At 36.6% G+C, this 24623-nt stretch overlaps 1 protein-coding gene across 1 annotated transcript in view; it reads left to right on the forward strand.

The window, feature by feature from the left end:
* LOC124788744 (teneurin-a) overlaps positions 1 to 24623 on the forward strand; it is a 191951-nt gene that overhangs the window by 162081 nt on the left and 5247 nt on the right. The window contains exons 24-30 of the mRNA XM_047256026.1: positions 2420 to 2692; positions 7705 to 8013; positions 8192 to 8343; positions 12679 to 12846; positions 15900 to 16041; positions 16122 to 16253; positions 22733 to 22990. Of these exons, the coding sequence (XP_047111982.1) occupies positions 2420 to 2692; positions 7705 to 8013; positions 8192 to 8343; positions 12679 to 12846; positions 15900 to 16041; positions 16122 to 16253; positions 22733 to 22990 (1434 nt within the window). The remainder of the gene's footprint in view (positions 1 to 2419; positions 2693 to 7704; positions 8014 to 8191; positions 8344 to 12678; positions 12847 to 15899; positions 16042 to 16121; positions 16254 to 22732; positions 22991 to 24623) is intronic.

The raw sequence follows: 24623 nt of genomic DNA on the forward strand, positions 1-24623 counted from the left end.
TTCCTTGTTCTTGATTTGTGTTTGTACCTCTCTGCTTCACAGTTCCCGTTTCTTGTTTCACTACAACCCATGTAGCTTTACTTTTATTATTGGCTAAATTTATGGACCTATCATTGGCTGATTTTTTTGCAGTGTTGAGTACCTTCCTGTAGATCCTTTTGTAGTTTTTGTAGTAGTGCAAAAAACTGGATCATTATTGTCCTTTTAATGGAGTTTAGGTATTTACAAGATTGAGCACATTTTCTAATTCCTTTAGTAATCCATTTATTGTTGGTGGGTGTTCCACTAGGAATTAATGCTTTGGGGAATGTTTCTTCAAATTTTAATTTAAACTCTGACATAAAATGGGAGAATTTGCTATTCACTTTAGTTTCTATATATACTCCTTCCCAACTTACATGTGTTAATTTTAAGGGAAACTCTTGCAAAGCTGATGGAGAGTAGCCTCTTTTATATACATGCAGTTTTGATTCCTTTTTTACACAAGCTTTTACTTTTATAATCTGACATAGATGGTCAGGCAGGCCCAGATTTTTAACAAGTGTATCACAGTTTTCTCTGCCTATATCTGTAGCTACATGGTCAATGGTAGATGATGAATGTGTGGTTATTCTTGTTGCACAGTTATCTAGTGATGACATGCTAAAACTATGTAGGACATTCATAAATGTGCTACTGGTGTCATCTGTTTTAGCTGTATTTATGTTAAAGTCCCCACACAAAAGGATATTATGTTTCAGAGTCAATGCTAGTTCTAGGTTTTGTACAAGTTTTGAAAAGAATATCTCTAAATTACCACTGGGAGAATGGTGTACACATAATATAGTTAGTTTCTTGGGCATATTTATAGCAACTATCTCTATTGCTGACACTTCAAAGCCTTTGTCTACACTTAGCATGATAATATCATTTCTGACTTTAAATTCAATACCGTTCTTAACATTAATACATGATCCTCCACCTTTCATTGTGTTGCAGCAATAAGAACATGCGTGGACACATGAGGGTAAATTAATATATATGATTTCACTTTCTTCACCAGTGCTCTGTAATACAGATAACAGTGCTGTCTAAGATTTGCAACTCAACTTCCAGCTGTTGCACTATGTTTTTTACACATTGTATATTTTGGTAGAGTACTATTGGACATTTAATGTTACTTATCTTGGTGGCTACTTTTTTGTCGTATCTGCAATTAAAAAATCCTTCAGATGGGTAGGAGGTATCCTTTTCCGTCTACTTGGTGCCCCGTGGATGGTTGTTTCCATGTCTATTGCTGCTCCTGCTATTGCTGGGATTTCTGTTGTTATTGTTGTCTGTGATGCTGCTGTTGATGGTGATGCTGTTGTTGGCATTTCAGCTCCGATTATTGTTTGTACCACTGCATTTTGTGTAACTACTGTTGATTGTGTTTGTTCTGCTGCTTTTTTTGTTGCTGATATCATCTGTGATGAGATGGCTTCTCCATTTTGAGTTGATACAATAATAGGCATGATATAGTTATTTGTGTACATCATCTCAGCCCTCTCATTTATTCTAGAACCTATGAACTTTTTCCCATGAATATTTAAATGCTTACCATGCCTGGTGAAGTGTTTCCTTTCTAAGAATTTCACATGTAGGAAGTTTGTGTTTCTGTATTCTTTGCATATTTTGCGAAATTGCCTGTTTGCCTTAATAATTTCCTGGTTGACATGTGACATTTCCATTAGGTCATATCTGTGTAGTATTCCAGTCACTATCACACTTTCATTTTTAACTGTATCTAGGGTTTTCCATAAGTCACAGACGGCACTTTTTAGTTCATGTGTGTGTGTGTGTGTGTGTGTGTGTGTGTGTGTGTGTGTAAATGGGTACTTAGCTTCAATTTCACTTATTGTTGTTACTTCTTTTGCAATTATACTTTAACATAATCATCCTGCTACATTGTTTCCATCAAGAAAGCACCTTTTTGTTCATAAAATTGGCCAAATATTCCATGGCAACACAGTTTATACAGTGTTACATCTAATCAGGTTATTCAAAATCTCAATGAATGTAAAATTTATTTGATTGTTTCATTTTATCACTTACAAAATTCTGTATGTCATTGTGATTTCAGTATGTAACCCCATCTATAATGACCATAGCATTTAATTTCAACCTAACATCTACTATCATGTTACTGAATTCAGAAGTTAAAAGAAGTGCTGAATTAGAAACTATTAGTTAGTTTTCTTCCTCTGAAAATAGTCATTCCACACCATCAGTGTGATACAGATAAAACATTTCTTCTGTCATAGTTTCACACTTTTACTGCATTAGCCTTTTGTCATATAACAGATAGATGATGTTATAAGAATAATGTTTATGTGTCAAAGTAAACCATGAGTTGAATTTGTTCCAACACATAACTGAAACAGTAATTTACTTCCCACAGCTGTCGCACATTACACTGCCAAGCAAACGGCGGTTTGGGCTACAGTATTCTCCTGATGGAGGATTGCGTCAGGTAGTACTACCAAGTGGTACACGCCATTCATTTTCATGTCAACCTTCTCTTGGATTTCTCCGTGTATCCTACACAGCCCCTGGTGCAGCCCGTTCCTATGTACAGCATTTTGCTCATTCTGGAGCACTGCTGCAGACTGTCTTTCCTGGAGATGGAGCTCGTGTCCTGTATCGGTATCATCGCTCTGGACAGTTAGCAGAGGTGAGTCAGAAAATAATTCAGTACTCTGTACTAAGCTGTAACTCTGTCATTATCACTAATTATTATTATTATTATTGTTGTTGTTGTTGTTTTGTTATTGTTGTTAATTTAAATATGGTACATGTCATTTACACCTTAGCTCTTGAAAGCTAATATGACTACCTTATCACACTTAACATAAAATGTTTCCCATCTTCTAAATAATACCAAGTCCCTCCAAATTAGCCTTATATGAGCGCAAAAAAAAAAAAAAAAAAAAAAAAAAAAAAAAAAAAAAAAAAAAAAAAAAAAAAAAAACAGTTTTTGAAGATGTCTGTGAGTTGTGCAATTTTATATGTAAGGACGCTTATTTACAAATTTCTTAAGTTGAGACTACAGATGTTCAACATGTCCTGCACCAGTGACATAAATAGTATAAATAGTATCACATCAGTACTGGAACTCATCCCATACTCGGGCAACCGTGTCCATCATCACTGATGTTATGGCAGTACGGATTTGGTTGTACTCTTCTAAATTCTGTGGTAGTTTTGGTGTATGAATCTTGTCCTTAATTAAACCCTCAGGAAGAAGTCAAACCCAGTAACCGAGGAGGCTAGCTGAGAAATGTTAAGTTGCCGGCTCTTTGACAACCAATCCAACAGATGTGACTTCTGAAATTTTCCCGGTGTATTTCTTCTTCTAATAATTTCCGGGTATGCAGCCGGATCCCGTCGACATTCTGCCACGATATTTCGGCCCAGAGACGTCCGGCCATCATCAGGTGAGTACACAACTACTGAAGAGCCCAGGTGCAGTCGCGGTATTTATGCCGAATCTCGCGCATGTGAAATGTACTGGCATCCTACAGCGCATGCGTCAGGTGTTGACATGCGCAGCATAGCCGAGTTAAACGTGCTGCCCTCGGTGGTGGAAATAAAGGTTCATCTAGTCATTGAGTATCGAATGACACTGTCGATTCCGCTGTGATTGTATAATTTTAATAACAGGATTCCAATTTTTATCCAGCTGAAAGCCGTTGTCACGATTTATAAGATCATTGGCAAGACGTATTTCCACTGATTCCTTGATTACGGAATCCCAAAAACCGGAAACCGGGGATAAAATTTTTGTTACATTGTATTCCATTGAATGTCCCAAAGAAATACAGTGCTCTGCTACTGCCGATTTTGATGGTTGCCGCAGACGGGTGTATCTTTCATTTTCTATACATCGTTCATGGACAGTACTTGTCGTCTGGCCAATATATGCAGAGCCACATTCACGGGGAATTTTGTTGACGCCTGCCTTCTTCAGTTGTAAATCGTCTTTAACGGATCCAACCAGGGCCCGGTTCTTTGCTGGTGGACGGAAGGTAACCTTGATTTTATTTTTCTTCAGTAATCGGCCTATTTTCGACGACACATTCCCAGCGTATGGAAGGAACGCAGTTGATTTAAAGTCATCATCTGCATCCTCAGTGCGTTGCTTCTTGTTATGATAGTTGCGCATGGCCTTCCTTATTTGGCGAGAAGTGTAGCCATTCTCTTTGAAAACCTTCTCCAAGTGTTCTAATTCTGCAGAATCGACAGTGTCATTCGATACTCAATGACTAGATGAACCTTTATTTCCACCACCGAGGGCAGCACGTACAACTCGGCTATGCTGCGCATGTCAACACCTGACGCATGCGCTGTAGAATGCCAGTACGTTTCACATGCGCGAGATTCGGCATAAATACCGCAACTGCACCTGGGCTCTTCAGTAGTTGTGTACTCACCTGATGATGGCCGGACGTCTCTGGGCCGAAATATCATGGCAGAATGTCGACGGGATCCAGCTGCATACCCGGAAATTATTAGAATCCAACAGATATTCACACTCTTGGCAACTCCAGTGAGGGGCTATCCAGTATTGTTGAAAAATGAAATTGTCCTCATTCATCCTCAGAAACAACCAGTTTTATAACACAGAAAAATGCTGCTGAGTGTTAACCATGTTTCCATCTAAGAAGAATGGACCATAAACAGGGCCCAAATTTGAACATTGTGTTTGTTTCCTTTCCCACTGAAGTGGAAAGTCAGTTCATCACTGAACATGATGCATTGTGAGAAAGTATTATCATTGTCGATAATATTCTGCCCTCATCAGAAGATGTCACAAGTTTGCCTTTTTTATCACGACATGCAGTCTTAACAGCTGTAGCTTGTATGGCTTTGTAACCAACTGGCATCCCAAAAGATGCAAAATTGTTGTAAGCAGCTGTGACTCCCAAATGACATGACAAATTGATTTTGTTGGACTCCGTTGGAGAGTGGTTTGAATTCGTATGACATTTTTGTCAGAAACATGAGGGCAACAAGGACTCTTTCCTTTACATGCACACATGTGTCTACAAATTATTGATACCACCCGTGAATGTTCCATCCATTTGGAGGATAAGTTTGGTACCTCAACCCGAAACATCTTTGCACTGTAATCAGGGAATTGCACTTTGCATACTCAAAATGATTTCTGCTGTTGCTTAGCCATTTTGCAATATGTAAACCAAGAAAATAAAGAGAACCAAAATCTAGGGGCAATAAATATAAAGTAGACAGTGTAATTGTTTCTCCAATAACCGAGCTGTGGGGGGCAGTGATCAGTAGCTTTGACAATGTAATAATTTGTAATACGTATATTATTTTTGAAGGATCCTGTATTTTAAGTGATGAGTCAGTTTTACTGAGAACTAGAGAACCTAAAGAGATTAGAGTGCTTGTAAGAATAAAGAGTTTTGTCTCATGGGTTTAAATCACTAATGACTTCAGCACATTTACTAGGTATTACAGTACTTGGTAAATATTTTGGTAAAAATTGTCAATCCAGTTTAACACAACTGAGAAGCAACATGAATATACACATTTATAATTAAAATAATGTCTTGTAGCATGTTCCTGTAAAGTGTTAGTTGTTATAAAGCACAGTTAGTCTTTTTATTTTTATGAAATTGCTTTAGCAATGAAAATTAACTACAGTGTGGCCAGTAATGGAGTGAAACTTCTTGGAATCCTTTATAAGGTAATTTAATTTCCAGAATTCCTCTCTTATTTATTACACATTGAAAATATGCTCAAAACATGAGATAGTTGAGAGATATTACAACAGTGGAGAGAACAAAATCATGGAAAGACTCATTCCTTGACTGGTTGTTGCTGTGGTGGTCCTTAAACATCAAACAATCAATCTATGTACACTCCTGACCAATAAAATAACAGCTCTGGGAAGCATAGAAAATAATCAGATATTACTTATTGAGTATATACAGTATTACCACTATAATACTGTAGGGCTAATACATGATTGAATATGTTAGTAATTTGTTTGTGAAATTCAATACACAAGAGATGCCATTTCTGTCAGCAGCAAAGGCTCTAACCGAACTAGGTATCAAGTATGAAGTTCAACTGAGCTTAGGTGACTAATACAGTTACGTCATGCCATGCAGTTTTAGCTCAGTGCCAGAGCTCGTCAATCATAGAGTTTAGTCGGTGGTGATGTGCTAGTCTCTTGACAACCCATGGCCACATGATTTTATTGCATGAAAGAATACGAGAGTCCGTGATTGTCAAACACTTCTGTATCTAGTGAAAGTCATCAGACTCCTGACAGATACTCCATAGTTATTCGTTAACCCACAACACTACTAAAGGAATAGTCCAACAATATGAAGATAAATGCTTGATTTATTCTTCACTTTACTTTTAGTGACTCTGATCTCTTTAGGTTCTCTAGTTCTCAATAAAACTGACTCATGACTTAAAATACAGGATCCTTGGAGCATCCTACAGCATGGAGGTCTCTCTGCTGTACTTGCTATGATTTCAGGTGCACCTTGACTACCCTCATCACTAAAATAAAAGGAAGGTCAGTGTTGGCCATAATATTGATGGTTTATTGATAGCAGAATCGATTTTCAATCACATAGTGATCATCTTCAGTGCTGTGGTGTACAAATTAAACTCACAGGCACTGGTATCAGTTATTATCATTAACCAAAGCTGAGAAACGATCACAATAACTCTCATCACTGCACGAAGTCCAAAAAAAAAAAATACCTCAGACAGACAAATAGAACAACATTGATACTAAATAAAGATGTCCTTGAGAAGTTCATCATTTCTAACTTCCATCCAACTTCTTACTAATGAAAAATTTGTCGTGATTGTTCATTTGTAGATATATAGTATAGTTTATATGAACAGATGCTAGATACTTCTCCAAGTTGTAGGTGGGTACACTCAAATCACTCACTGTTGGTTGTAATGGTACCTCTTCTTTGCGGAGTTTTGGGAAACTGTATAATCTCAATGAAATGGCAGCACCAGGATAAAGTTTCTCAGCACATCTTTTGATAATGAGCTCTATTTTTTTAAAAAAAAAAAAAAAAAAACAGATGTGCCTTCCATTTCATTCATTCAGTAGAGTCATTCTGCAGTGTTTGATAAGCCCTGTTCTTAAGTATAAGATCCATTTTACCCACATAAATGTCCCATGAAAGAAGAACAGTGGTACAATCTTAGCCCACTTGTAAAATGAATAAATCCAGTTGTCCTCCAATGCACGGAACTACTACCCTCTCAACAGAGGAGTGGAGCACGATGCAGCAATTCAGTGATGGGAAGGCTCCTTGGTCTGGGAGTAAAATGTAGACCTTTTTCCAAAATTGATAATGTGGTGCTGTTCAGATCTGTACTCGTTATCCTATGTCATGGTTTGAGAACAAAGGCATTGAAATTTGCGCTCCTGTGCACCAAGTCCATAGTGCTCAGATATTGTGTCAAGATGACTGTATGATATCCAGCTGCAGACCTAACAAGAATATAATCTATTAATACACGTGGTAGTCAAATGAAAATGTTGTTATGGTCTTTTTTTTTTTTTTTTTTTTTTTTTTTTAACTGTTTTTAAAAATGTTTGTATCAGATGAAATGAGTGAAAAAATAAAATTAATGTTAATGTCTGATAACAGTACATGGTCTTTGTTTCTGCAGATACTGCATGGAGATGGCAGAAGTCAGATAAATTACTCACCTCTAACTGGGTTTCCAAGTGCAGTATTACACATTGAAAAGGACTTTGAATATCGATGGGATTATCAGTATGTGGCTGGTCTCCTTGTTGAAGAAAGAATAGATTTTGGAGCTAAGACAGGAATCAGCAACGCAAAATTTACATATGAGTACGACAGCAACTTCAGATTAATTGGTATTCAAGGACGTATTGGTGGACAAACTCTTCCAGAACATAACCTCGGATATAACATAAAAACTGGTGCTCCAGAGCAGTTGGGCCAGTTTAAGGTAATATGGGATAATATTTCTAATGTATCAAGCTTTAATATCAAGCAAAAAATTTATATATTTTCTGTCTTGGAGTGACTTTGTACTTTGGTATGTTTTTTACTGTCTAAGCATATTAGCCATTATCATTTAAGTATCAGTTTATGTCTGGTAATAACAGTTTGTGTCTTTCTTTTAGGTATCACGTCCCAGAGCTAATGAGACATCTGTTTATGATGGGACAGCAATTTTCACACGACTCATCAATAATCAGTTTCAGGAGATTCAAGTTGCAGTCACTATCCATCGCATGGAAGTATTCAGAATGGAATTCTTATATGATGCACGCAGGTAAGTTATTAGAAACTTGTTTTTGGCAGAATAATTATTGGTTGAATGGATATCAAGTCTAATGTCTATGGAGACAGCAGATTAGCACAATGTCTTCACGAACTATATCATATGTAATTTTGCTTTCCTCTGTCAGGCTGCTCCATGCTATTTCAGTAATCTTGAAGCTGTTACTCCAGCTAATACTTTCAGTTGTGCTATATGACTCAAAAGTGTGAGGCATATTATCAGCCACTAATCCCTTGCATCTCCATATCTCCAGAACGAAGACTCTTACATAACATCAGATACAGGCAGGTACATCCCTAGCAGAAGGAAGCTGTGAATCACAGGAGTGGAGATGCAAAGGAGTTGCTAATAGGGCAGAAGACTGATAATGATGACATTTATGGCGTGGATACTAGATAACAGCTAGGGAAACTATCCATCTACTGCCTCATTTTGGAAGAGTCAATAAAAAATCACAAACTTTATTCCAAGACTTTATTAAATTTTACGCAATTAACTACCTGTCTCTCGTTTTAAAATGCCAAAGTTGTTCTTCTCATGACACTTCAGGAACTAATATGTACCTACACACATCAGAAACGGTTTGCCATTCTTTTACTTACACTTCAACTTGTGGACCACCTATTACATTTGGAAGTTGGATGGGGAACAGTTTGGATGTGCTCAGAATTACTTAACATACTTATTGAGATTGAAACTATTGCTGGCAGTCAGTCAGCACCCAATCGTGAGCTTGCGGTGAAACCCAAGACAGAAAGATTCAGACAGTAATGCTAGGAACATCATCACCATCTCCTTCCAAGGAATAGGTGTTGTCATCTCCCCTATCATCTACCCATCCATCTCGTATGTGGTCCGCCAGCCGCAGAGCACGAGCGGTTCTAGGCACTTCTGTCTGGAACCACACGACTGCTACGGTCGCAGATTCAAATCCTGCCTAAGGCATGGATGTTTGTGGTGTTCTTAGGTTTGGTAGGTTTAAGTAGTTCTAATTTCTAGGGGACTGATGACCTCAGATGTTAAGTCCTATAGTGCTCAGAGCCATTTGAACCATTTTTTTATGTGGTCCTCCTAGTTCTCTCATTCCAGTCTGCTGATAATCCATTATCTTTTTTGGCAATCTGTTTTCTATCATTCTATCAACATGATCCTTCCATTTCATTCTGTTCTCTTCTATCTTGTCATTAACTGAAAAGATCTTACTGTTTCATTCCTTATTTTATCCACTTTATTACAACCCCTCACATATCTCACGAACTTCATCTCTGTTGTTTGTATATGTGATTTTTCTTTTTTAGTTACTCTCCATGATTCAGAACCATATACAATTGTAAATACAGCTATAACTTTGTGGTTTTTTTTTTTTTTCTTATTTTTCCTCTGAAATTTTTTCCAGATAGCTTGATGTTTATTAACAATCTTCTCAGTATCTGTCATAGTTAAAACTAGTATTACATCCTAGATAAGTCTGTGGGATACTTGTTCTAAAATTTTCTCATTTTTTATTGTTTCCGATCTGACCGGATTCCTTCCTATGAAAACCATTATCTTTGTCTTATTAGCAGATAAACTTAGGTTGTAATGTATTGCATTTTGGCACAATCTACATAACACTTTCTGGAAATTATCACCTGTTTCCTGTATAACTGTCTGGTCATCAGCATGTAACAGTGTATTTAATTGTACACTAGATCCTTTTTTTTATTTCTAAATGTATTTCATCTTTCCACTTCACTATTACATCACCAATATATAAATTAAATAAAGCAAGTTATAGACTGCACCCTTGCTGTACACCTTGATTTATTAAAATTTCTTCTGACATTTTCAAACCTGGTCCGATTACCCATCCATATATAGAAAAACATAACTCATAGGTCTCCAGGAAATAAGCCAGATGGTTACTAGGAACACATATTAGAAATACAGGTTACATTTCTGAGGATGTACGTTTCTTACAGTAAACAAAATATCTGGGTTTTTGGGCTGGGAGGGTGAACATTTAATTGGACTGTGTACTTATTTGAATGATAAAACAACTAAGGTATTTTTATCAACCTCCAGATTTAGCTGCAGTTGCAGAACCATCTGAAGACACTCCCAAGTATAATGACATTAATGTGTTGCAATAGTGTTAGGAAGTGACTTTAACTTAATGAATGCAAACTAGAACAACAATGCATTCATTACTATTGGTGTAAATAGTCACAAGTATCTCCAGGACTACTTGCCCTTTTGGTGACAAAGTTACAGTATCACCATGTTCATTGGTGTAAAGTGCTGAAAATAATAACAGTAATGATCAAACAGTCCATGGGTCTACAACTGTGTATTGTCTGATCAGCTAATATGCTGGGGTTAACTGATGAATCGTTAGCAGTAATCATAAACATTTTCCTTGGTTTCTAAGGCATCATATCATATACTGCACTATATGGTAAAATAACTTTAGTTGCTGAAAAATTTGAAAAATTAACTTTAGACCAGAAAATAAAATAGATGCCAATAAATATGAGGAATTTTGTATGTTTGTCTTTTCAGTACAAATGGATGTAATTTTAGTAGTGGTACAGACTGTGAAATGAGCTGGATATTGTACGGAATCTGAAACCAGATGGTTACAGTACAGTTCATGGAACAGCGAGTGAACAGTCTGTTACAATCAAAAGGATTCCAATTATTTAAGATTCATGATGCTAGGTGAAAGAAAAGTTATTTGTCTGTAATAAGTAGTAGTCCTGACTATTTATTATTACTATTATTTACATTTTACAGCCTTCATTGGACCACCAAAGTCAGTTTTGTACAAATGCTTTTTCTGTTTCCTGTTGTCTCAGTGCTTCATTCTCTTTCTTGCATCACAACTTTCTTTCTTCATCTAAAATGACCGTTCCATTGTTTGTTTGTTAATGTTGGTTTGTAGTCTGGTTTGTTTGTCCCTGAGTTTCTTGATTTGGTCTACCTTGTTTTTTAAATCTTCTATTGTAATTCCTTCACTCTTCCTCAGTTTTCACAGTCAGTCTAATATTGCTCTTACTTTTGCATAATTACTCTACTTTTCTCTTGAGGTTTCTGTTTTCTGATGTCCTGGTTAGATGTCAGAAGAACAAAATGCATTTCTTCCTGATTGTGCTCATTATCAGTTCCATTTGCTTGTAGGCTGTTTCATTAGAAGTTATCAGTTCCCTTGGTAATTTTTGTTTATAAAAATAAATGAGAAAATAATGAGAATAGAATTTAATAGAGGGATAAATGGGAAAATTTGCTAAAATTGCATTTGATAATAGCAAGTGACAAATAGAGAAGCAGATATAAAAATGCTGACTGGGAGACTAAAAGAGAAACTGCAGCTAAAATATGCGTTGTTTTGATTAAAAGCATATGCCTGCCAGAAAGCAAGTTGAAACATGTGAAGTACCTGAAAATAATTACTGGAAATATATTTTTGTGTTTCCAATGTGACTCTTTCCAGTTGCAAGACTTTAACAGCCATTACATTGCTGCAGAACAATCATCAGCAGTGCTTACATGCGAGTTATAGCTGCAGTATACATTCTTTCACACGTGGATATTCCAGAATGACAAGTGATGCTTATACAGAAACTACCTGCTCTCATGCTTTCCTTTCAGAAACATTGAAGTGGACAATCCAAACATTTTATGACATATTTCTGCACTTCTGTATGTGTAATTCTTTGTCTCCCAATCAGTATGCCCTTTCAGCAAAAATCAGTTACAAGCTGTCTCAAGTGTGCTGTTGACAAATCCCCAAACAGAAAAAGATAAAACATAAGTAACTAAATACTAGTGTTTGTTTTCACAATGTCTTCCAAAGTTTTAATGAAACCAATAAATTCAATCTTGAGAAAATATTTTGACAGCCAAGATTAATCTCTCTTCCATCAAAAGTCATCATCTGTGATTATTGCTTTGTTAAACATTGCTTTTAGTGACAAATATTACATATTTTTGTATGTCGCCACAATTACCAGAAGGTTTAAGTTCAGCCTGTAATTTTGACAAGTTTCTCGTGTGCTCATTCCACCATAACTGAATTTTTTTGTACCAGAGGACTTTACATTCCATAGCATAAGATTACCAGTCATTTACCTCCATTAGTTTTGATACATGTGATAGATCAGTCAGTATATGAAACTATGACTATGTGTACTATCATTCGCAGCTGAGGCAAAGTAGGTTTAACATTGCATGTGCTTCAGATTGCACCATTATTGTTAATGCAGTTTTTAATTTAGGATGTAATGTGTCATGGTTTGTGTGCTTCAGTTTCTTCTAAATGTTTTTTTTTCTCCATTTGTGAAACAGCCGCATCTCGCAGACACGTACATATACACGTAATGTTGGTGTTAACACCTACACGAATGTAAAGAACTACACATGGGACTCAGATGGCCAGCTATCTGGAGTAGAAGCTCAGGAGCCATGGGGATTCCGCTATGATGATAATGGAAACATGCTGTCTCTGACATACCGGTAATTATTTTTATCACTTTCGACATTTATTTTTATTTGTAGTTACAAACACAAATTTGGTACTTAGACACTTAATTGAAGCAGATTTTGAAATGCAGAATTTTATAACATATCACTCTCTGTTAAAAGCATTTGACGTAAATGAAGCTGTGATTGTACAATATTAAAATTTCTTTCATGATTGATGGTCACATTTTCTTGTACCAGTCCTTACTCACTTCAGCTATGCACCAAAAAACTTTTGAAAAGGTCATCTTAAATTCTGCATAAAATATCAGAATATGACATGAATTAATGAAAATATGTTACATGAGTTAATTATCATAGTTTTATTATCATACATGAGTGTTTTTCCATACATGCTGCATTATTACATTTGCTGTGAAGTATGAAGTTTATAATTTTGGTTTATTCAGAAGAGTTCCATTTATCTCCTTTTAGAAGTTTCCATCTTTCAACAAACATAAAAATATGTGTTGAGAGAACAGCCTTGAACACAAAGCTTCTGTGAAGCTCACAATCTGTAGCATGGTCCTTAGAACTGATTGAGGTCCCCTTGTTCTGAGCAGAGTGGAAGGCTTGAACCAGGGACTTAAGGTTTTGTTAGAAGCTAGGCTGTGACTTCCTACACTTGTACAGCAGGGTTGAGAACTGAAGTGTCCCCTACATGGGTCAGGTGTGTACTACACACCAGAGCTGCTACCAAGATAGCTGACTGTGTGTGGGTTGCATACAAGGTTTTTCCATCCAGTCTAGATAATGATTAGCTGTAAGAGACACCAGAGTTTTGTGTAATATCTAAAGAAATGTTTCCCACAGGGGAGAGTATTAAAATTCTAGTGATTAGCTTTGGAAGTGTTCACAACAAAGTATTGGAGTTTGAAGTACTCACAAAAAGCAGTGGTAACTTGCATAATACAAGGTACAGAAGGCTGGCTAAAACCTGAAATTGGTAGCAATAAAATTTTTGGGACATGTTAAGTGTGTGTTAAAATGATGGGCTAATGGGAATGTAGATAGTGTATTTGTAACGCTAAACAAGGAACTCAAACCCATCAAAATAGAAATTGGTTATGCTTGCAAGGTTGTTTGAGCAAGACTCTGTATCAATGGTAGGCATAAACTTATAATTGGGTCCTTTTATTGGCTACTAGGTATAACCAAAAAGCTCAGAGTAAACCTCAGTTTCCTAGTATGTATGTCCCCCCATAATGCTGTTATCTTAGGGGAAACGTTAATCACCAAGAAATCGGATGCAATATTTACAGTTTTGTAAGTGGTGGTCATGATTAGACATCTTACAAAATGTGTCCATGTGGAAAGTGCTGTAATCACATCATGAGGGAGCAGTAGCAGCAGTGATTGCCAAAGTACAAAGAACAACTAAAACAAGTAGAAGGATTTGTATATTGAACAAACTAGGCTGTTGTGTTACATTCCAGTTAGAAACACAAAACATTTAGTTGTGATAGGAGCAAGTTGAAGAGCTGTGACTCAAGTTAAAAGACTAATTGACTAACCACTGGATAGATATGTAATTTGTAGAACAGTTCATGATGGAAATGCCCCCACCCCCTCCCTAGATATCATGTGAAGCAGTACTACTGTTGCTATTTCTGGAGGTGAACTGTTCCTGTCAGCATTGCAAAGTGTGATGTCCATGGTGGCCACAAATTAACACTATGTAAAAAATAAAAGCTTTACACGCAAAAGAACATCCTTCATTGCCACTTTCGCATCAGCAAAGGCAAAAAGATGCCACAAACCATCCTCTCAGTGCAGATGTAATTACTATAGCTGACAGTGGATACTCAACCTGGGAGCCGGGTATCTGGACCCAGGAAGAGGAAAAGCTCATTGTGCAGGTAAATCTGTGGGGGACAGAGAGTCTGAGACTGGCACAAGGAAAAACACGAAGTAAGACCAGCATGAATGACCGAAATAATTAGCATGCGGAACCAAGGGCATGGTGCGATGCGAAAGCCGAATCCATGTTAGTCTATCTCATTGTAAGAACTGACTCTGCAGCCTATCACTGCTAGCAAGTAAACACCTGAGTCAGCAGTTCTTCCTGCACAGTTCTCCACATGCACTGTCCTTATAGGTTTTCACACTGTTCTGCTGTGAGATCCACACCGGCTCATGTACATCCACAATTATATGTGTAAGTGAAGACACTAAAATGATCATGTCACAAATGCTCATGTACTGTTTTTCGAAGTTACACCACTAACATTTATAGAGCAGGTAGGTGACTGTTATGAAACAATTACTTTGCAAACATATGTCTCATATGCATTAGATTTTCAATACCTCATAGCATCTTGAAATATGCATTCCTGATCTTTGGTTCCTTACTTGAAAATGGTTAGTTTTGATCCTACATGTTTAGGACACCCAACAGATCACAATATTTAGAGCATAATATCAACATATGATCTACTGTGCTAATAAGAATGCCTTGCGTTGGTTGGGTATTAGAAATTGGGGCTCTATTATAACTTCCCATTTCATGCTGTTTATCTTGTAGTTAAGAAGTAACTTTTCATCTTTTGCAAAATATGAGTAAAAGTTATTCTTTTAAACAATATAAACTATGGTGAAGTAGCAACTGAGATAGAGCAGCTGCAGATAATACCATTTAATCTCATTTAATTAAATGCTCAGTTCCAAAATTGCAGTTTATTAACAATGTGTAATCAGCTGTGGCCAGCTAATATAAATTCAAAGTGGTCACATTGAAATGTACATCCACAAATAACTTTAAATATAAATGTTTTCTGTTAAATTTGTAATGTTCTTAATCCATATTTGCAGTATGCTAAACTAGTGCAAAAATTTCCTACACCATTACCTCGTGTCTGTATAATTAACTGGCAGATGCAGCAAACAAAACCCCACAAAACCATATAATCAGTTTTTGTATTTGTAACATGGCTATTAATTATAGCCTGATTTGAATAAGAAAAATGTGCACTGTTCTTAAGTCATTTACATTTGATATATTAGCATTACTAAATAATTAATTGTTATTTCTGTTTATTATCTTCCAGTGGGAATACAATACCAATGGAGTACAATGTAATGGACCGCATAGTGAAGTTTGGAGAAGGCCTTTACCGGTATGATAACAGAGGTTTGGTTATACAAAATGCAAGGGAAGAAAAATTTCATTATAATGCTAAAGGTCTTTTGGTAAGTTGACATCATAATTTCACAGCCCTTTTTGCATACACTAGATGATTTCATAGGAACTGATCAAGTCTTCTTTTCAGGTTCGAGCAACAAAGAGAGGTAGATTTGATGTGCGTTATTACTATGATCATTTGGATCGTTTGGCTACACGTAAAGATAATTACGGGAATGTAACTCAGTTTTTCTACACGAATCACATGCGGCCTAATGAAGTAAGTATTCAAAAATTGTTTCATCTCTTATCATGACAGGAATATGCATGCTCAAATGGAATTGATTAGGTCAGCCGTTTTTTAACTCATTTCTAGTTATGGGTACTGATACTTTCAGCTATTCTTTTTTATTTGAAGTCTTGACATGGTGAGACCAAGTAGGGAGCTGCTTGATTAATTAAGCTGTGAAACTTCAGCCCCAATTCACTGAAGTTTCAGTTGGAAGAGACTTGCCCTGTTGGGCTGTAGACCGAATAATTTGGTTGCAATAACATTACCACTAATTGTAGCTGAATGAGATGAAGTATGAAATGCTTTCATAGAATGACTTGTTTATTGTTTTAGTTGCATGATAAACTATGTTTTTAGAGAGAACATGATGGAAAATGATATTACTGATTCATGAGTAAACCTATGATGGCACTGTTTGTACCTTAAAGGAATTAATCATTGTCTAGGAGGAGCTTAAAGTCACACAGTGCAAAATGATTTAGACAATATCTGTTTGGTGTAAGAAGCAGCAATTGACCCTAAATAATAAAAAGTGTGAAATCCTCTGCATCAGCAAGATTATGCATCAAATCACACAAATACAAGGTTGTCAGTTCAGCAAAATACCTAGGGATTACAATAATGAACAACTTAAACTGGAACCATAACAAAGGAAAATGCCGCGTAGAAGAGGAACCAAAGACAGCATTTTATTGGCAGTGTAAATTGTCGATCCACATTCTTATAATGTGCTGCAATAGAGGATTGTCCTTACAACAGAATAAACTGTTTACCATAAGACACTACTCAAAGTATTGTTCATTGCAGTGCAGGGCAGCCCAAGAGCCTGTGCATGGCTAAGTTAATTAGGCTGACAATAGCCTGTGTCTACCAAAAATTCAATTGACCACCCATTCATGACCAGTGTTGGCAGAATACACTGGGACAATTTATATGGAGTATCAGAGACAGTCTTTGAGTCCAGGGAAGACACTGTGGCATGTGAACACTCAGAAGATGAATAAATTGTCGTACATGATTTTGCAGAAAATTGTGCATTTGTCCTGCTGGATGAAGTGCTGGTGTTTCATTGGCCACCATTCATCCACTTGTTGTTTATTATAAACAATCAGTAAACTGTGCAATTGATCATATTTCCTTTGTTATAATATCAGAACTCCTAACCATGACACAGTGAGTGTTCATCTTTCTCCGCAGCACTTGGTTAGCTTCATCAGCTTGTTTCCATACAACATCCAAGTACTACTTCTCAGATGGTGCCGCAGCCCAGTATAAATCGCAAGAATTTATGCCAACATATCTTTTCATAATGCTGATTTCAACGTCTCTGAAGAGTTTCATTTCTTTGCCCCATCGCATGGCAAAGGTCCATGTGATAGTATTGCTCATCAAGAGACTTGCTGCCCCTGCCAGTCTGCAGTGGATCTACAACTCATATATAATGACACCCAGACAGTTAGTTGAATGGTTTTCCAAGAACATTTCCGTGTGTCACTTTTAGTGCACAACTATCAGTGAGTATGACTGTGTTGTTCCCACTGGCCATTACAATATGAAAATGAAAGTTTTTTCTCCAATATGCCAGACGTCAGAAATCAATCTGTAACTAGGATCCAATGAGACTCGTTCCTCGGTAATATCACAAGGTTTATTGCATGCATGTACATAGGTCGCTGGTGACAGATGTGTTTTGAATCTTAATGAAGATACCAATGCGATTTCAATTAGCTTGCTACAGCCTCATGGGTCTTCACCTTCATATGTATGCCCTGAGGAACCTGACATATTAACTGTGGACACAGACATTCTTATGAAGATTGATGTGAGAACAGCAACAGGGTAAACATATATCCATTCACCAAAAGATGCACAGTGTTATATGTTGCTTCCCAGTACTGAGGCATAGTAAGTTTAGATGACACGTTTTCCATATTTGTTTCTGTAAACCTGAACCTGTTTACCATGCCTTCCAAGCATGTTTTCAACTGAGATGGCTATATCATGTTTCACATCACTGAAGGTCAGATGTCATAGAGTGTGGCCTTGCATATTATAAATGCTTGCTATTGGCCTGTGTACTGTACTAACCTACTGTGCTATATTATAACACCAGCTTTTTAACAATAAACATCGTTTTCAGAGTTTTGTTTCATATAGTAGGAGTCTGAATAATGAATTAATGCAGTACATTGCTGTACATATTAATTTTTATCTCTTAATCTCATGTTCATCTCAACTTGATTTTTTTTTACTATGGTTTATAGTGTAACATGAAGAAGCAAATGTATTATTATTATTATTATTATTATTTTGTTAGTTTCAAAGGTGGCATGTTTTGAGATATTCAAGGTTAAAGGTCTAGGTCACTGCCCTTCATTGTGTACATTTTTCAAATATGACAAAATTGCATATCATTGAATAGCTTGTTTCAAGACCTTTCCAAAATTACCTGGTTCACTGTTATATCTTTTTTAGAACTTTGAGTGACCATTACTCTTGTCTTACTTGTGCTGAAATTCTCTAATTTGATATTTTTCATTCTCTTGTCATGTGCAATGAACACACCAATTGAATTGGAAGGTACTTGTTTTGTCTTCCTCATGATCCTTTCGTACATGCCTTTCTGGTGACATGCTGTTGTGATGAGCAATCAAGTAGTCACTTAAGTTGATCAATGCTTATGTGGATGAAGAATGTAACCTGTAAGGCTGTTCTGGAAATTTTTCTCTCTGAGTTGTTGGAAGTACATCTAAAATGTGGCTTTGAGCTGAGACTGACAACTTGTTTTTCGAATTTAAGTCTGACATGCCTTTTAAAATCTCTGTTCAATCACAGTTGTATCCAAAACAATCAGCCAGTTTGGTATGTTGAATGGTAACTACCTGCTTTGACAATCAGCTGACTGACTGGACCTCAAATTCACAGCTTGAGACTTTTATGTATGCCACTGTTTCCTGGTACAAAATAAGGGACATGTGCCACTAATCATAAATTTCTAATTGTTGCTACTGCAGTTTGGGTTCCTTCATACTTTCTGATCATCTCATTGATCTCTCACTGTAATACACAATTTCAGAAAATGGAAACTCCAGGTTGGAATGTGAACATTGTAAGGAATAGGCAGAGATTGCCACTAACTGTAAAGATAAAACATTTATGAACTCAAAAAAGCCAAGCCATAAGCTTAAGTAAACGCAATCAACAATGTGAAATAGGAATCAGCTTAATTTTTCAAGGAACTCCTTGACAGAATAGAAGGAGTGACCCACAGGGAAACTCTTCAGTTTTGATTTGAAGTCACATGAATTACTGCTAAGATTTTTGAATTGTGTGGTAGCCTATTGAAATGGGATGCAGCACACTTTTCTGCACAAGGGTTAAGGAAGTATGATCCAGATGCAGATCGGATTTCTGCCTAATATTAACTGAGTGAAAGCTGCTAATTCGTGGGAATAAGCTGATATTGTTAACAAGAATGACAGTAATTAATATATATATTGAGAGGCCAGTGTCAGAATAGCCTGAGTAGTGAAGAGGGGTCAACAAGTATTGCCCAAACTGCCTGTTTCTGAGCCAAAAATATCCTTTGAGAATGGAAAGATTTACCCCAAAATATTGTATGACATAAGTGAATGAAAATAAGCAAAGTAGACTTTTTCGGGTTGAACGATCACTTACTTCAGATATCATTCGAATAATAAAAATGGGAACATTAAGTCTTTCAACAAGATCCTGAATGTGGGCTTCCCACAACAGCTTACTATCCATCTGAACACCTCTGAAAATCCTGTGAGGTGCATGGCAGCCATTATGTCCCATAGTACCAGTTATTAGGATTTCTTCCTGTTCCCTTCGCGTATGGAGCATGAGAAGAATGATTGTTTGAATGTCTCTGTGCATGCAGTAATTATTCTGATCTTATCCTCACTATCTCTATGTGAGCGATATGTATGGAGTTGTAGTATATTCCTAGAGTAGTTGTTTAAAGCCAGTTCTAGAAACTTTGTTAATAAGACTTTCTCCATATCGTTTATGTCTATCTTCAGGAGTGTTCCAGTTCATTTCCTTTGGTATCTCTGTGACAAACTTGTGACCATTCATGTTGCCCATCTCCGTATATGTTTAGTATCCCCTGTTAGTCCTACCTAATACAGATCTCACACACTTGGGCAATATTCTAGGTCTGATCACATGAGCGATTTGTAACCAGTCTCCTTTGTAGGGTGACTGCACTTCCTGAATATTCTACTGAAGTCTACCACCTGCTCTACCCTTGACTGAACTTATGTGATCATTCCATTTCATATTCCTAAAAAGTGTTAGATCCAGGTATTTGTATGAGTTGGCTGATTCCAACAGTGACTCATTGGTAATGTAGTCATAGGATACTGTGTTTTTCTGTTTTGTGAAGTGCAACATTTTACATTTCTGAAACATTTAGAGCAAGATAGGAATTTGTGCACCACATTGAAATCTTATCAAGATCTGAGTGAATATCTATGCAGCTTTTTCAGATAGCACTGCATCATCTGCAAAAAGCCTGATTTTACCATTAATATTGTCTGCAAGGTCCCTAATATACAACATGAACAGCAAGGGTCCCAACACATTTCCCTGGGGCACACCCAAAGTTACTTCTACATCTGATGATGTCCTCCCTACCAAAAAGTTCTCAATCCAGTCACAAATTTCATGTTATGCCATATATAATTGTACTTTTGACAATTAGCATAGGTGTGATACTGACTCAAATGCCTTTTGGAAGTCAAGAAGCACCGCATCTACTTGGTTGCCTTGATCCAAAGCTTGCAATATGTCGTGTGAGAAAAACGTGACTTGGGTTTCGTAAGATAGATGTTTTTGAATCTATACTTTGTAGCATTGAGGAGGTCATTCAGTTCAAGATAGCTCATTATGTTTGAGCTCAGAATATGTTCTAAAGTTCTACAGCAAATTAGTGTCAACGATATTGGGTGGTAGTTTTGTGGATCACTTCTGCTACACCTCTTGTAGAGAGGTATGACCTGTGCCTTTTTCCAAGAACTAGGTATGGTTTTTTGTTCAAGGGATCTATGATAGATTATCGTTAGAAGAGGGTAACTCAGCGACAAATGCAGTATAGAATCTGACAGGGATTCTGTGGAAGTCTGGAGCTTTGTTCAGTTTTAATGACTTCAGCTGTTGCCCAACACCACTGATGCTAATACTTATTTCATTCTTCTTTTCAGTAGTGCGTGGATTAAATTGGGGCAATTCTCCTGGGTTTTCCTTTGTGAAGGAACATTTGAAAATGGAGTTAAGCATTTCAGCTTTTGCTTTGCTACCCTCAATTTTATTTTCTGCCTCAATCTTTAGGGACTGGACACTAAGTTTGGTGTCACTCGCAGCCTTTACATACAACCAGAATTTCTGTGGGTTCTGTGAAAGATCACTTGACAGTACTCTGCTGCAGTAGTCATTGAAGGCATCACACATTGCTCTCTTGACAGCTAAACATGTTTCACTCAGCATCTCTCTGTCTATAGCCTGCTATTTTTTAGCATGATGCCCTCTTTGCAACTCAGGTTGCCAAAAGAAGCATAGTTATTCACTGGCAGAAATTACAGTGATGCAATTGTTTTGGAATAAAGCTGCAGGTGGAAAATTCATGCCATATGGTATAAAAGTCAATCAGATGTTAGCAATTATTTCCTATTTTTAAACTTTCCGGATTTGCTAATAGTCATATGTATTCATTCTGTACATATATTTTTTGGTTCAGAGTATCTGGTCTCTCCCCCTCACTCCCTCAAGCTTTTCGCATTCTTGGCATTTGTAACTGGTACATAGAACTGTTTACAAAATGTCATAAATGTGTTAGAAAATGTGATATATAGAATAAAAATTACAACAAATATCAGAATTGTACATTAACAAAGAAGATTAATTACTGTTCAAGTATTACTTATTCTAGCTATTAAATCATAATATGATAACTGCGCATGAGTGTATGCTAAACATAATTATGATTTAGATTGGATGCTCTCTCTCCCTGTGTTTTTAAAAATTTATGTAGTCATTTATAATAATAATTAAAATCTTAACTGTAATAATAATAATAATAATTACTGAGTCTAATGCTTTTCAGAAGTCAAGAAGTATGGCATTTACTTGGTTGCCTTGATCCAAAACTTGCAGTATGTCGTGTGAGAAAAATTGTTATTATTATTATTGATTATTATTATGGTGAAGATTTTACTTCACAAACTTCCTTTCTCAACATGTTGGAAAAAGTTGGCAACTGTTGTCTTCTAGATAACTCTGTCCGTGATTCAATTTCTGAATTTTCATGTAAAGTATGAACAAAATCTGGAATAGTTTCAACATTATTTCTGGGTATTTTATTTCCTCTGTGCAATAGTGCAGTGAGATAGATGGGCACCAGACATCACCATCGCTTTAAATATTGCATTTTTGTACTGTTTCAGGTAAGCCAGATCTACAGTCCGCGAGATGGCAAACTCATGTCTCTTGTTTATGATGACCGTGGTCATCTGATATTTGCTCAAGTGCACAGGCACAAATATTATATTGCAACAGACCAGTGTGGAACTCCTGTTATGGTTTTCAATCAGTATGGAGAAGGCATAAGGGAAATAATGCGTTCACCATATGGCCATATTGTATATGATTCAAATCCATATCTTTATCTGCCAGTAGACTTCTGTGGTGGACTTCTAGACCAGGTAAAATAATTTAGAATGTTAATCTAGCAATTCAGTATCACAGTAAATAACTTTTCCAACATTTAGTTCTGCAGTTCAGTATTATAAATGTTTTTTTTTCTTCAAGTGTTTGGTGTTTTAATTATTATTTCAGCCAGAGGAATAGGAAGCTGCAGCTTTTCAAGTGGCCTGACAGAAATATCAACAGTTCTACATGAATACTTAAAATGTTAACAAAGAGTGTAGACTTCTAGAATAAAAAAAAGACAGATTGCCACTTGCCACATAGAGGTGGTGTTGGGTCACCAACAGGCACAGTGAGAAAGAATATTAGAAATATTTCATCTTTTTGACAAAGTTCTTCTTCAGAAGTAAAAAACCACACATATTCACACAAGCACAACACACACACACATCATCTCTGGATGCTAAGGCTTGACTTTGACTGTGTCTAATATGAATAGCAATCTAGCTAGGGAGTTTGATTTTATAGAATAGCAAAAAAGCATACACCTTTATCTTTTCCTTTCCATTCCTTAAATGTTTGTATAGATTAAAATTGCACATGCAAAAGTTACTACTTAACTATTTGTAAAAGATGCTGATTTATTGATATAAGGTTCAAGTATCATTTCTACAACACACTTGTTTGTGTGGCTGTTATCCACAAGTATCTACATCCACGTCTCTACTCTGCAAGCCATGTTATGGTGTGTGTGGCTACTTTGTGTATATTAATATTCAGTTTATAAATTCAAAGAAAGATGTTTGAATTTACAAAATGAATATCATTTGTATATATGTTGTTTTGTATCATGATGGGGAGATACAATCCTAGATTGCTGCAAAACCCAGCTAGTAATAAATTAATATTCACTCTTCTATGTGCAGCTGATGTATCCAATGTCCAAAAGGATATGACCATTGACTTTCAGGCCAAGAGTGGAAGCATTTCTGTGGACACTAAGTTTGTAAATTGTTTGTATGCCACCATGGTTTAATTATACCATGCATGGCAAAATGGTGCAGTCCAAAACTGAGGCTGAGGCAATTCTGTTGCACCAGGGGCCATAAATGGCCAGGGTGAATGATGGCTGTGAAAATTTGTATGGGTAGATAGATGTGCAACTGCAGATGATTCCCATTTTATGCTCCATCAGACTAATGCCCTTTGGAATGAACAGCATGAAACATCTGATGGCAAACATCCTACAACAATCATTGGAACAGTCCAGGCCAGATGAGAGAGTGTTCTGGAAGATGTTATTGTGGCATTCTCTGGGTGATCTCATCATTCTGGAAGGCACAGTCAATCATTACAAGTATGCATCTCTCACTGGGGAGCATAAGGTGGCTCTGCAAAAAGATTTATTCTTCTGATTCGTAGCATTCTGTAGGTCCTATTCTTACTCTCCGAGGAAGAATCATGGTCAATCATTATGCAGTAATTTTAGCTGGTCAAGTTCATTTTATGGCACAGATGATATTTCATAACAAAGATACCTTCTTCCACGATGATGATTCATAATTGAAACTGCTAGGTTTGTTCAGTCATAATTTATCAAACATGTGGATTAACATCAACATGTCATTAGGCCTTCTGAGTCACTTGATGTGAACGTTATTGAGCATCTGGGCTTCATTTTAACAGGAA

The sequence above is a fragment of the Schistocerca piceifrons genome, chromosome 3, assembly GCF_021461385.2.
Source record: "Schistocerca piceifrons isolate TAMUIC-IGC-003096 chromosome 3, iqSchPice1.1, whole genome shotgun sequence".
Taxonomy (NCBI): Eukaryota; Metazoa; Arthropoda; class Insecta; order Orthoptera; family Acrididae; genus Schistocerca; species Schistocerca piceifrons.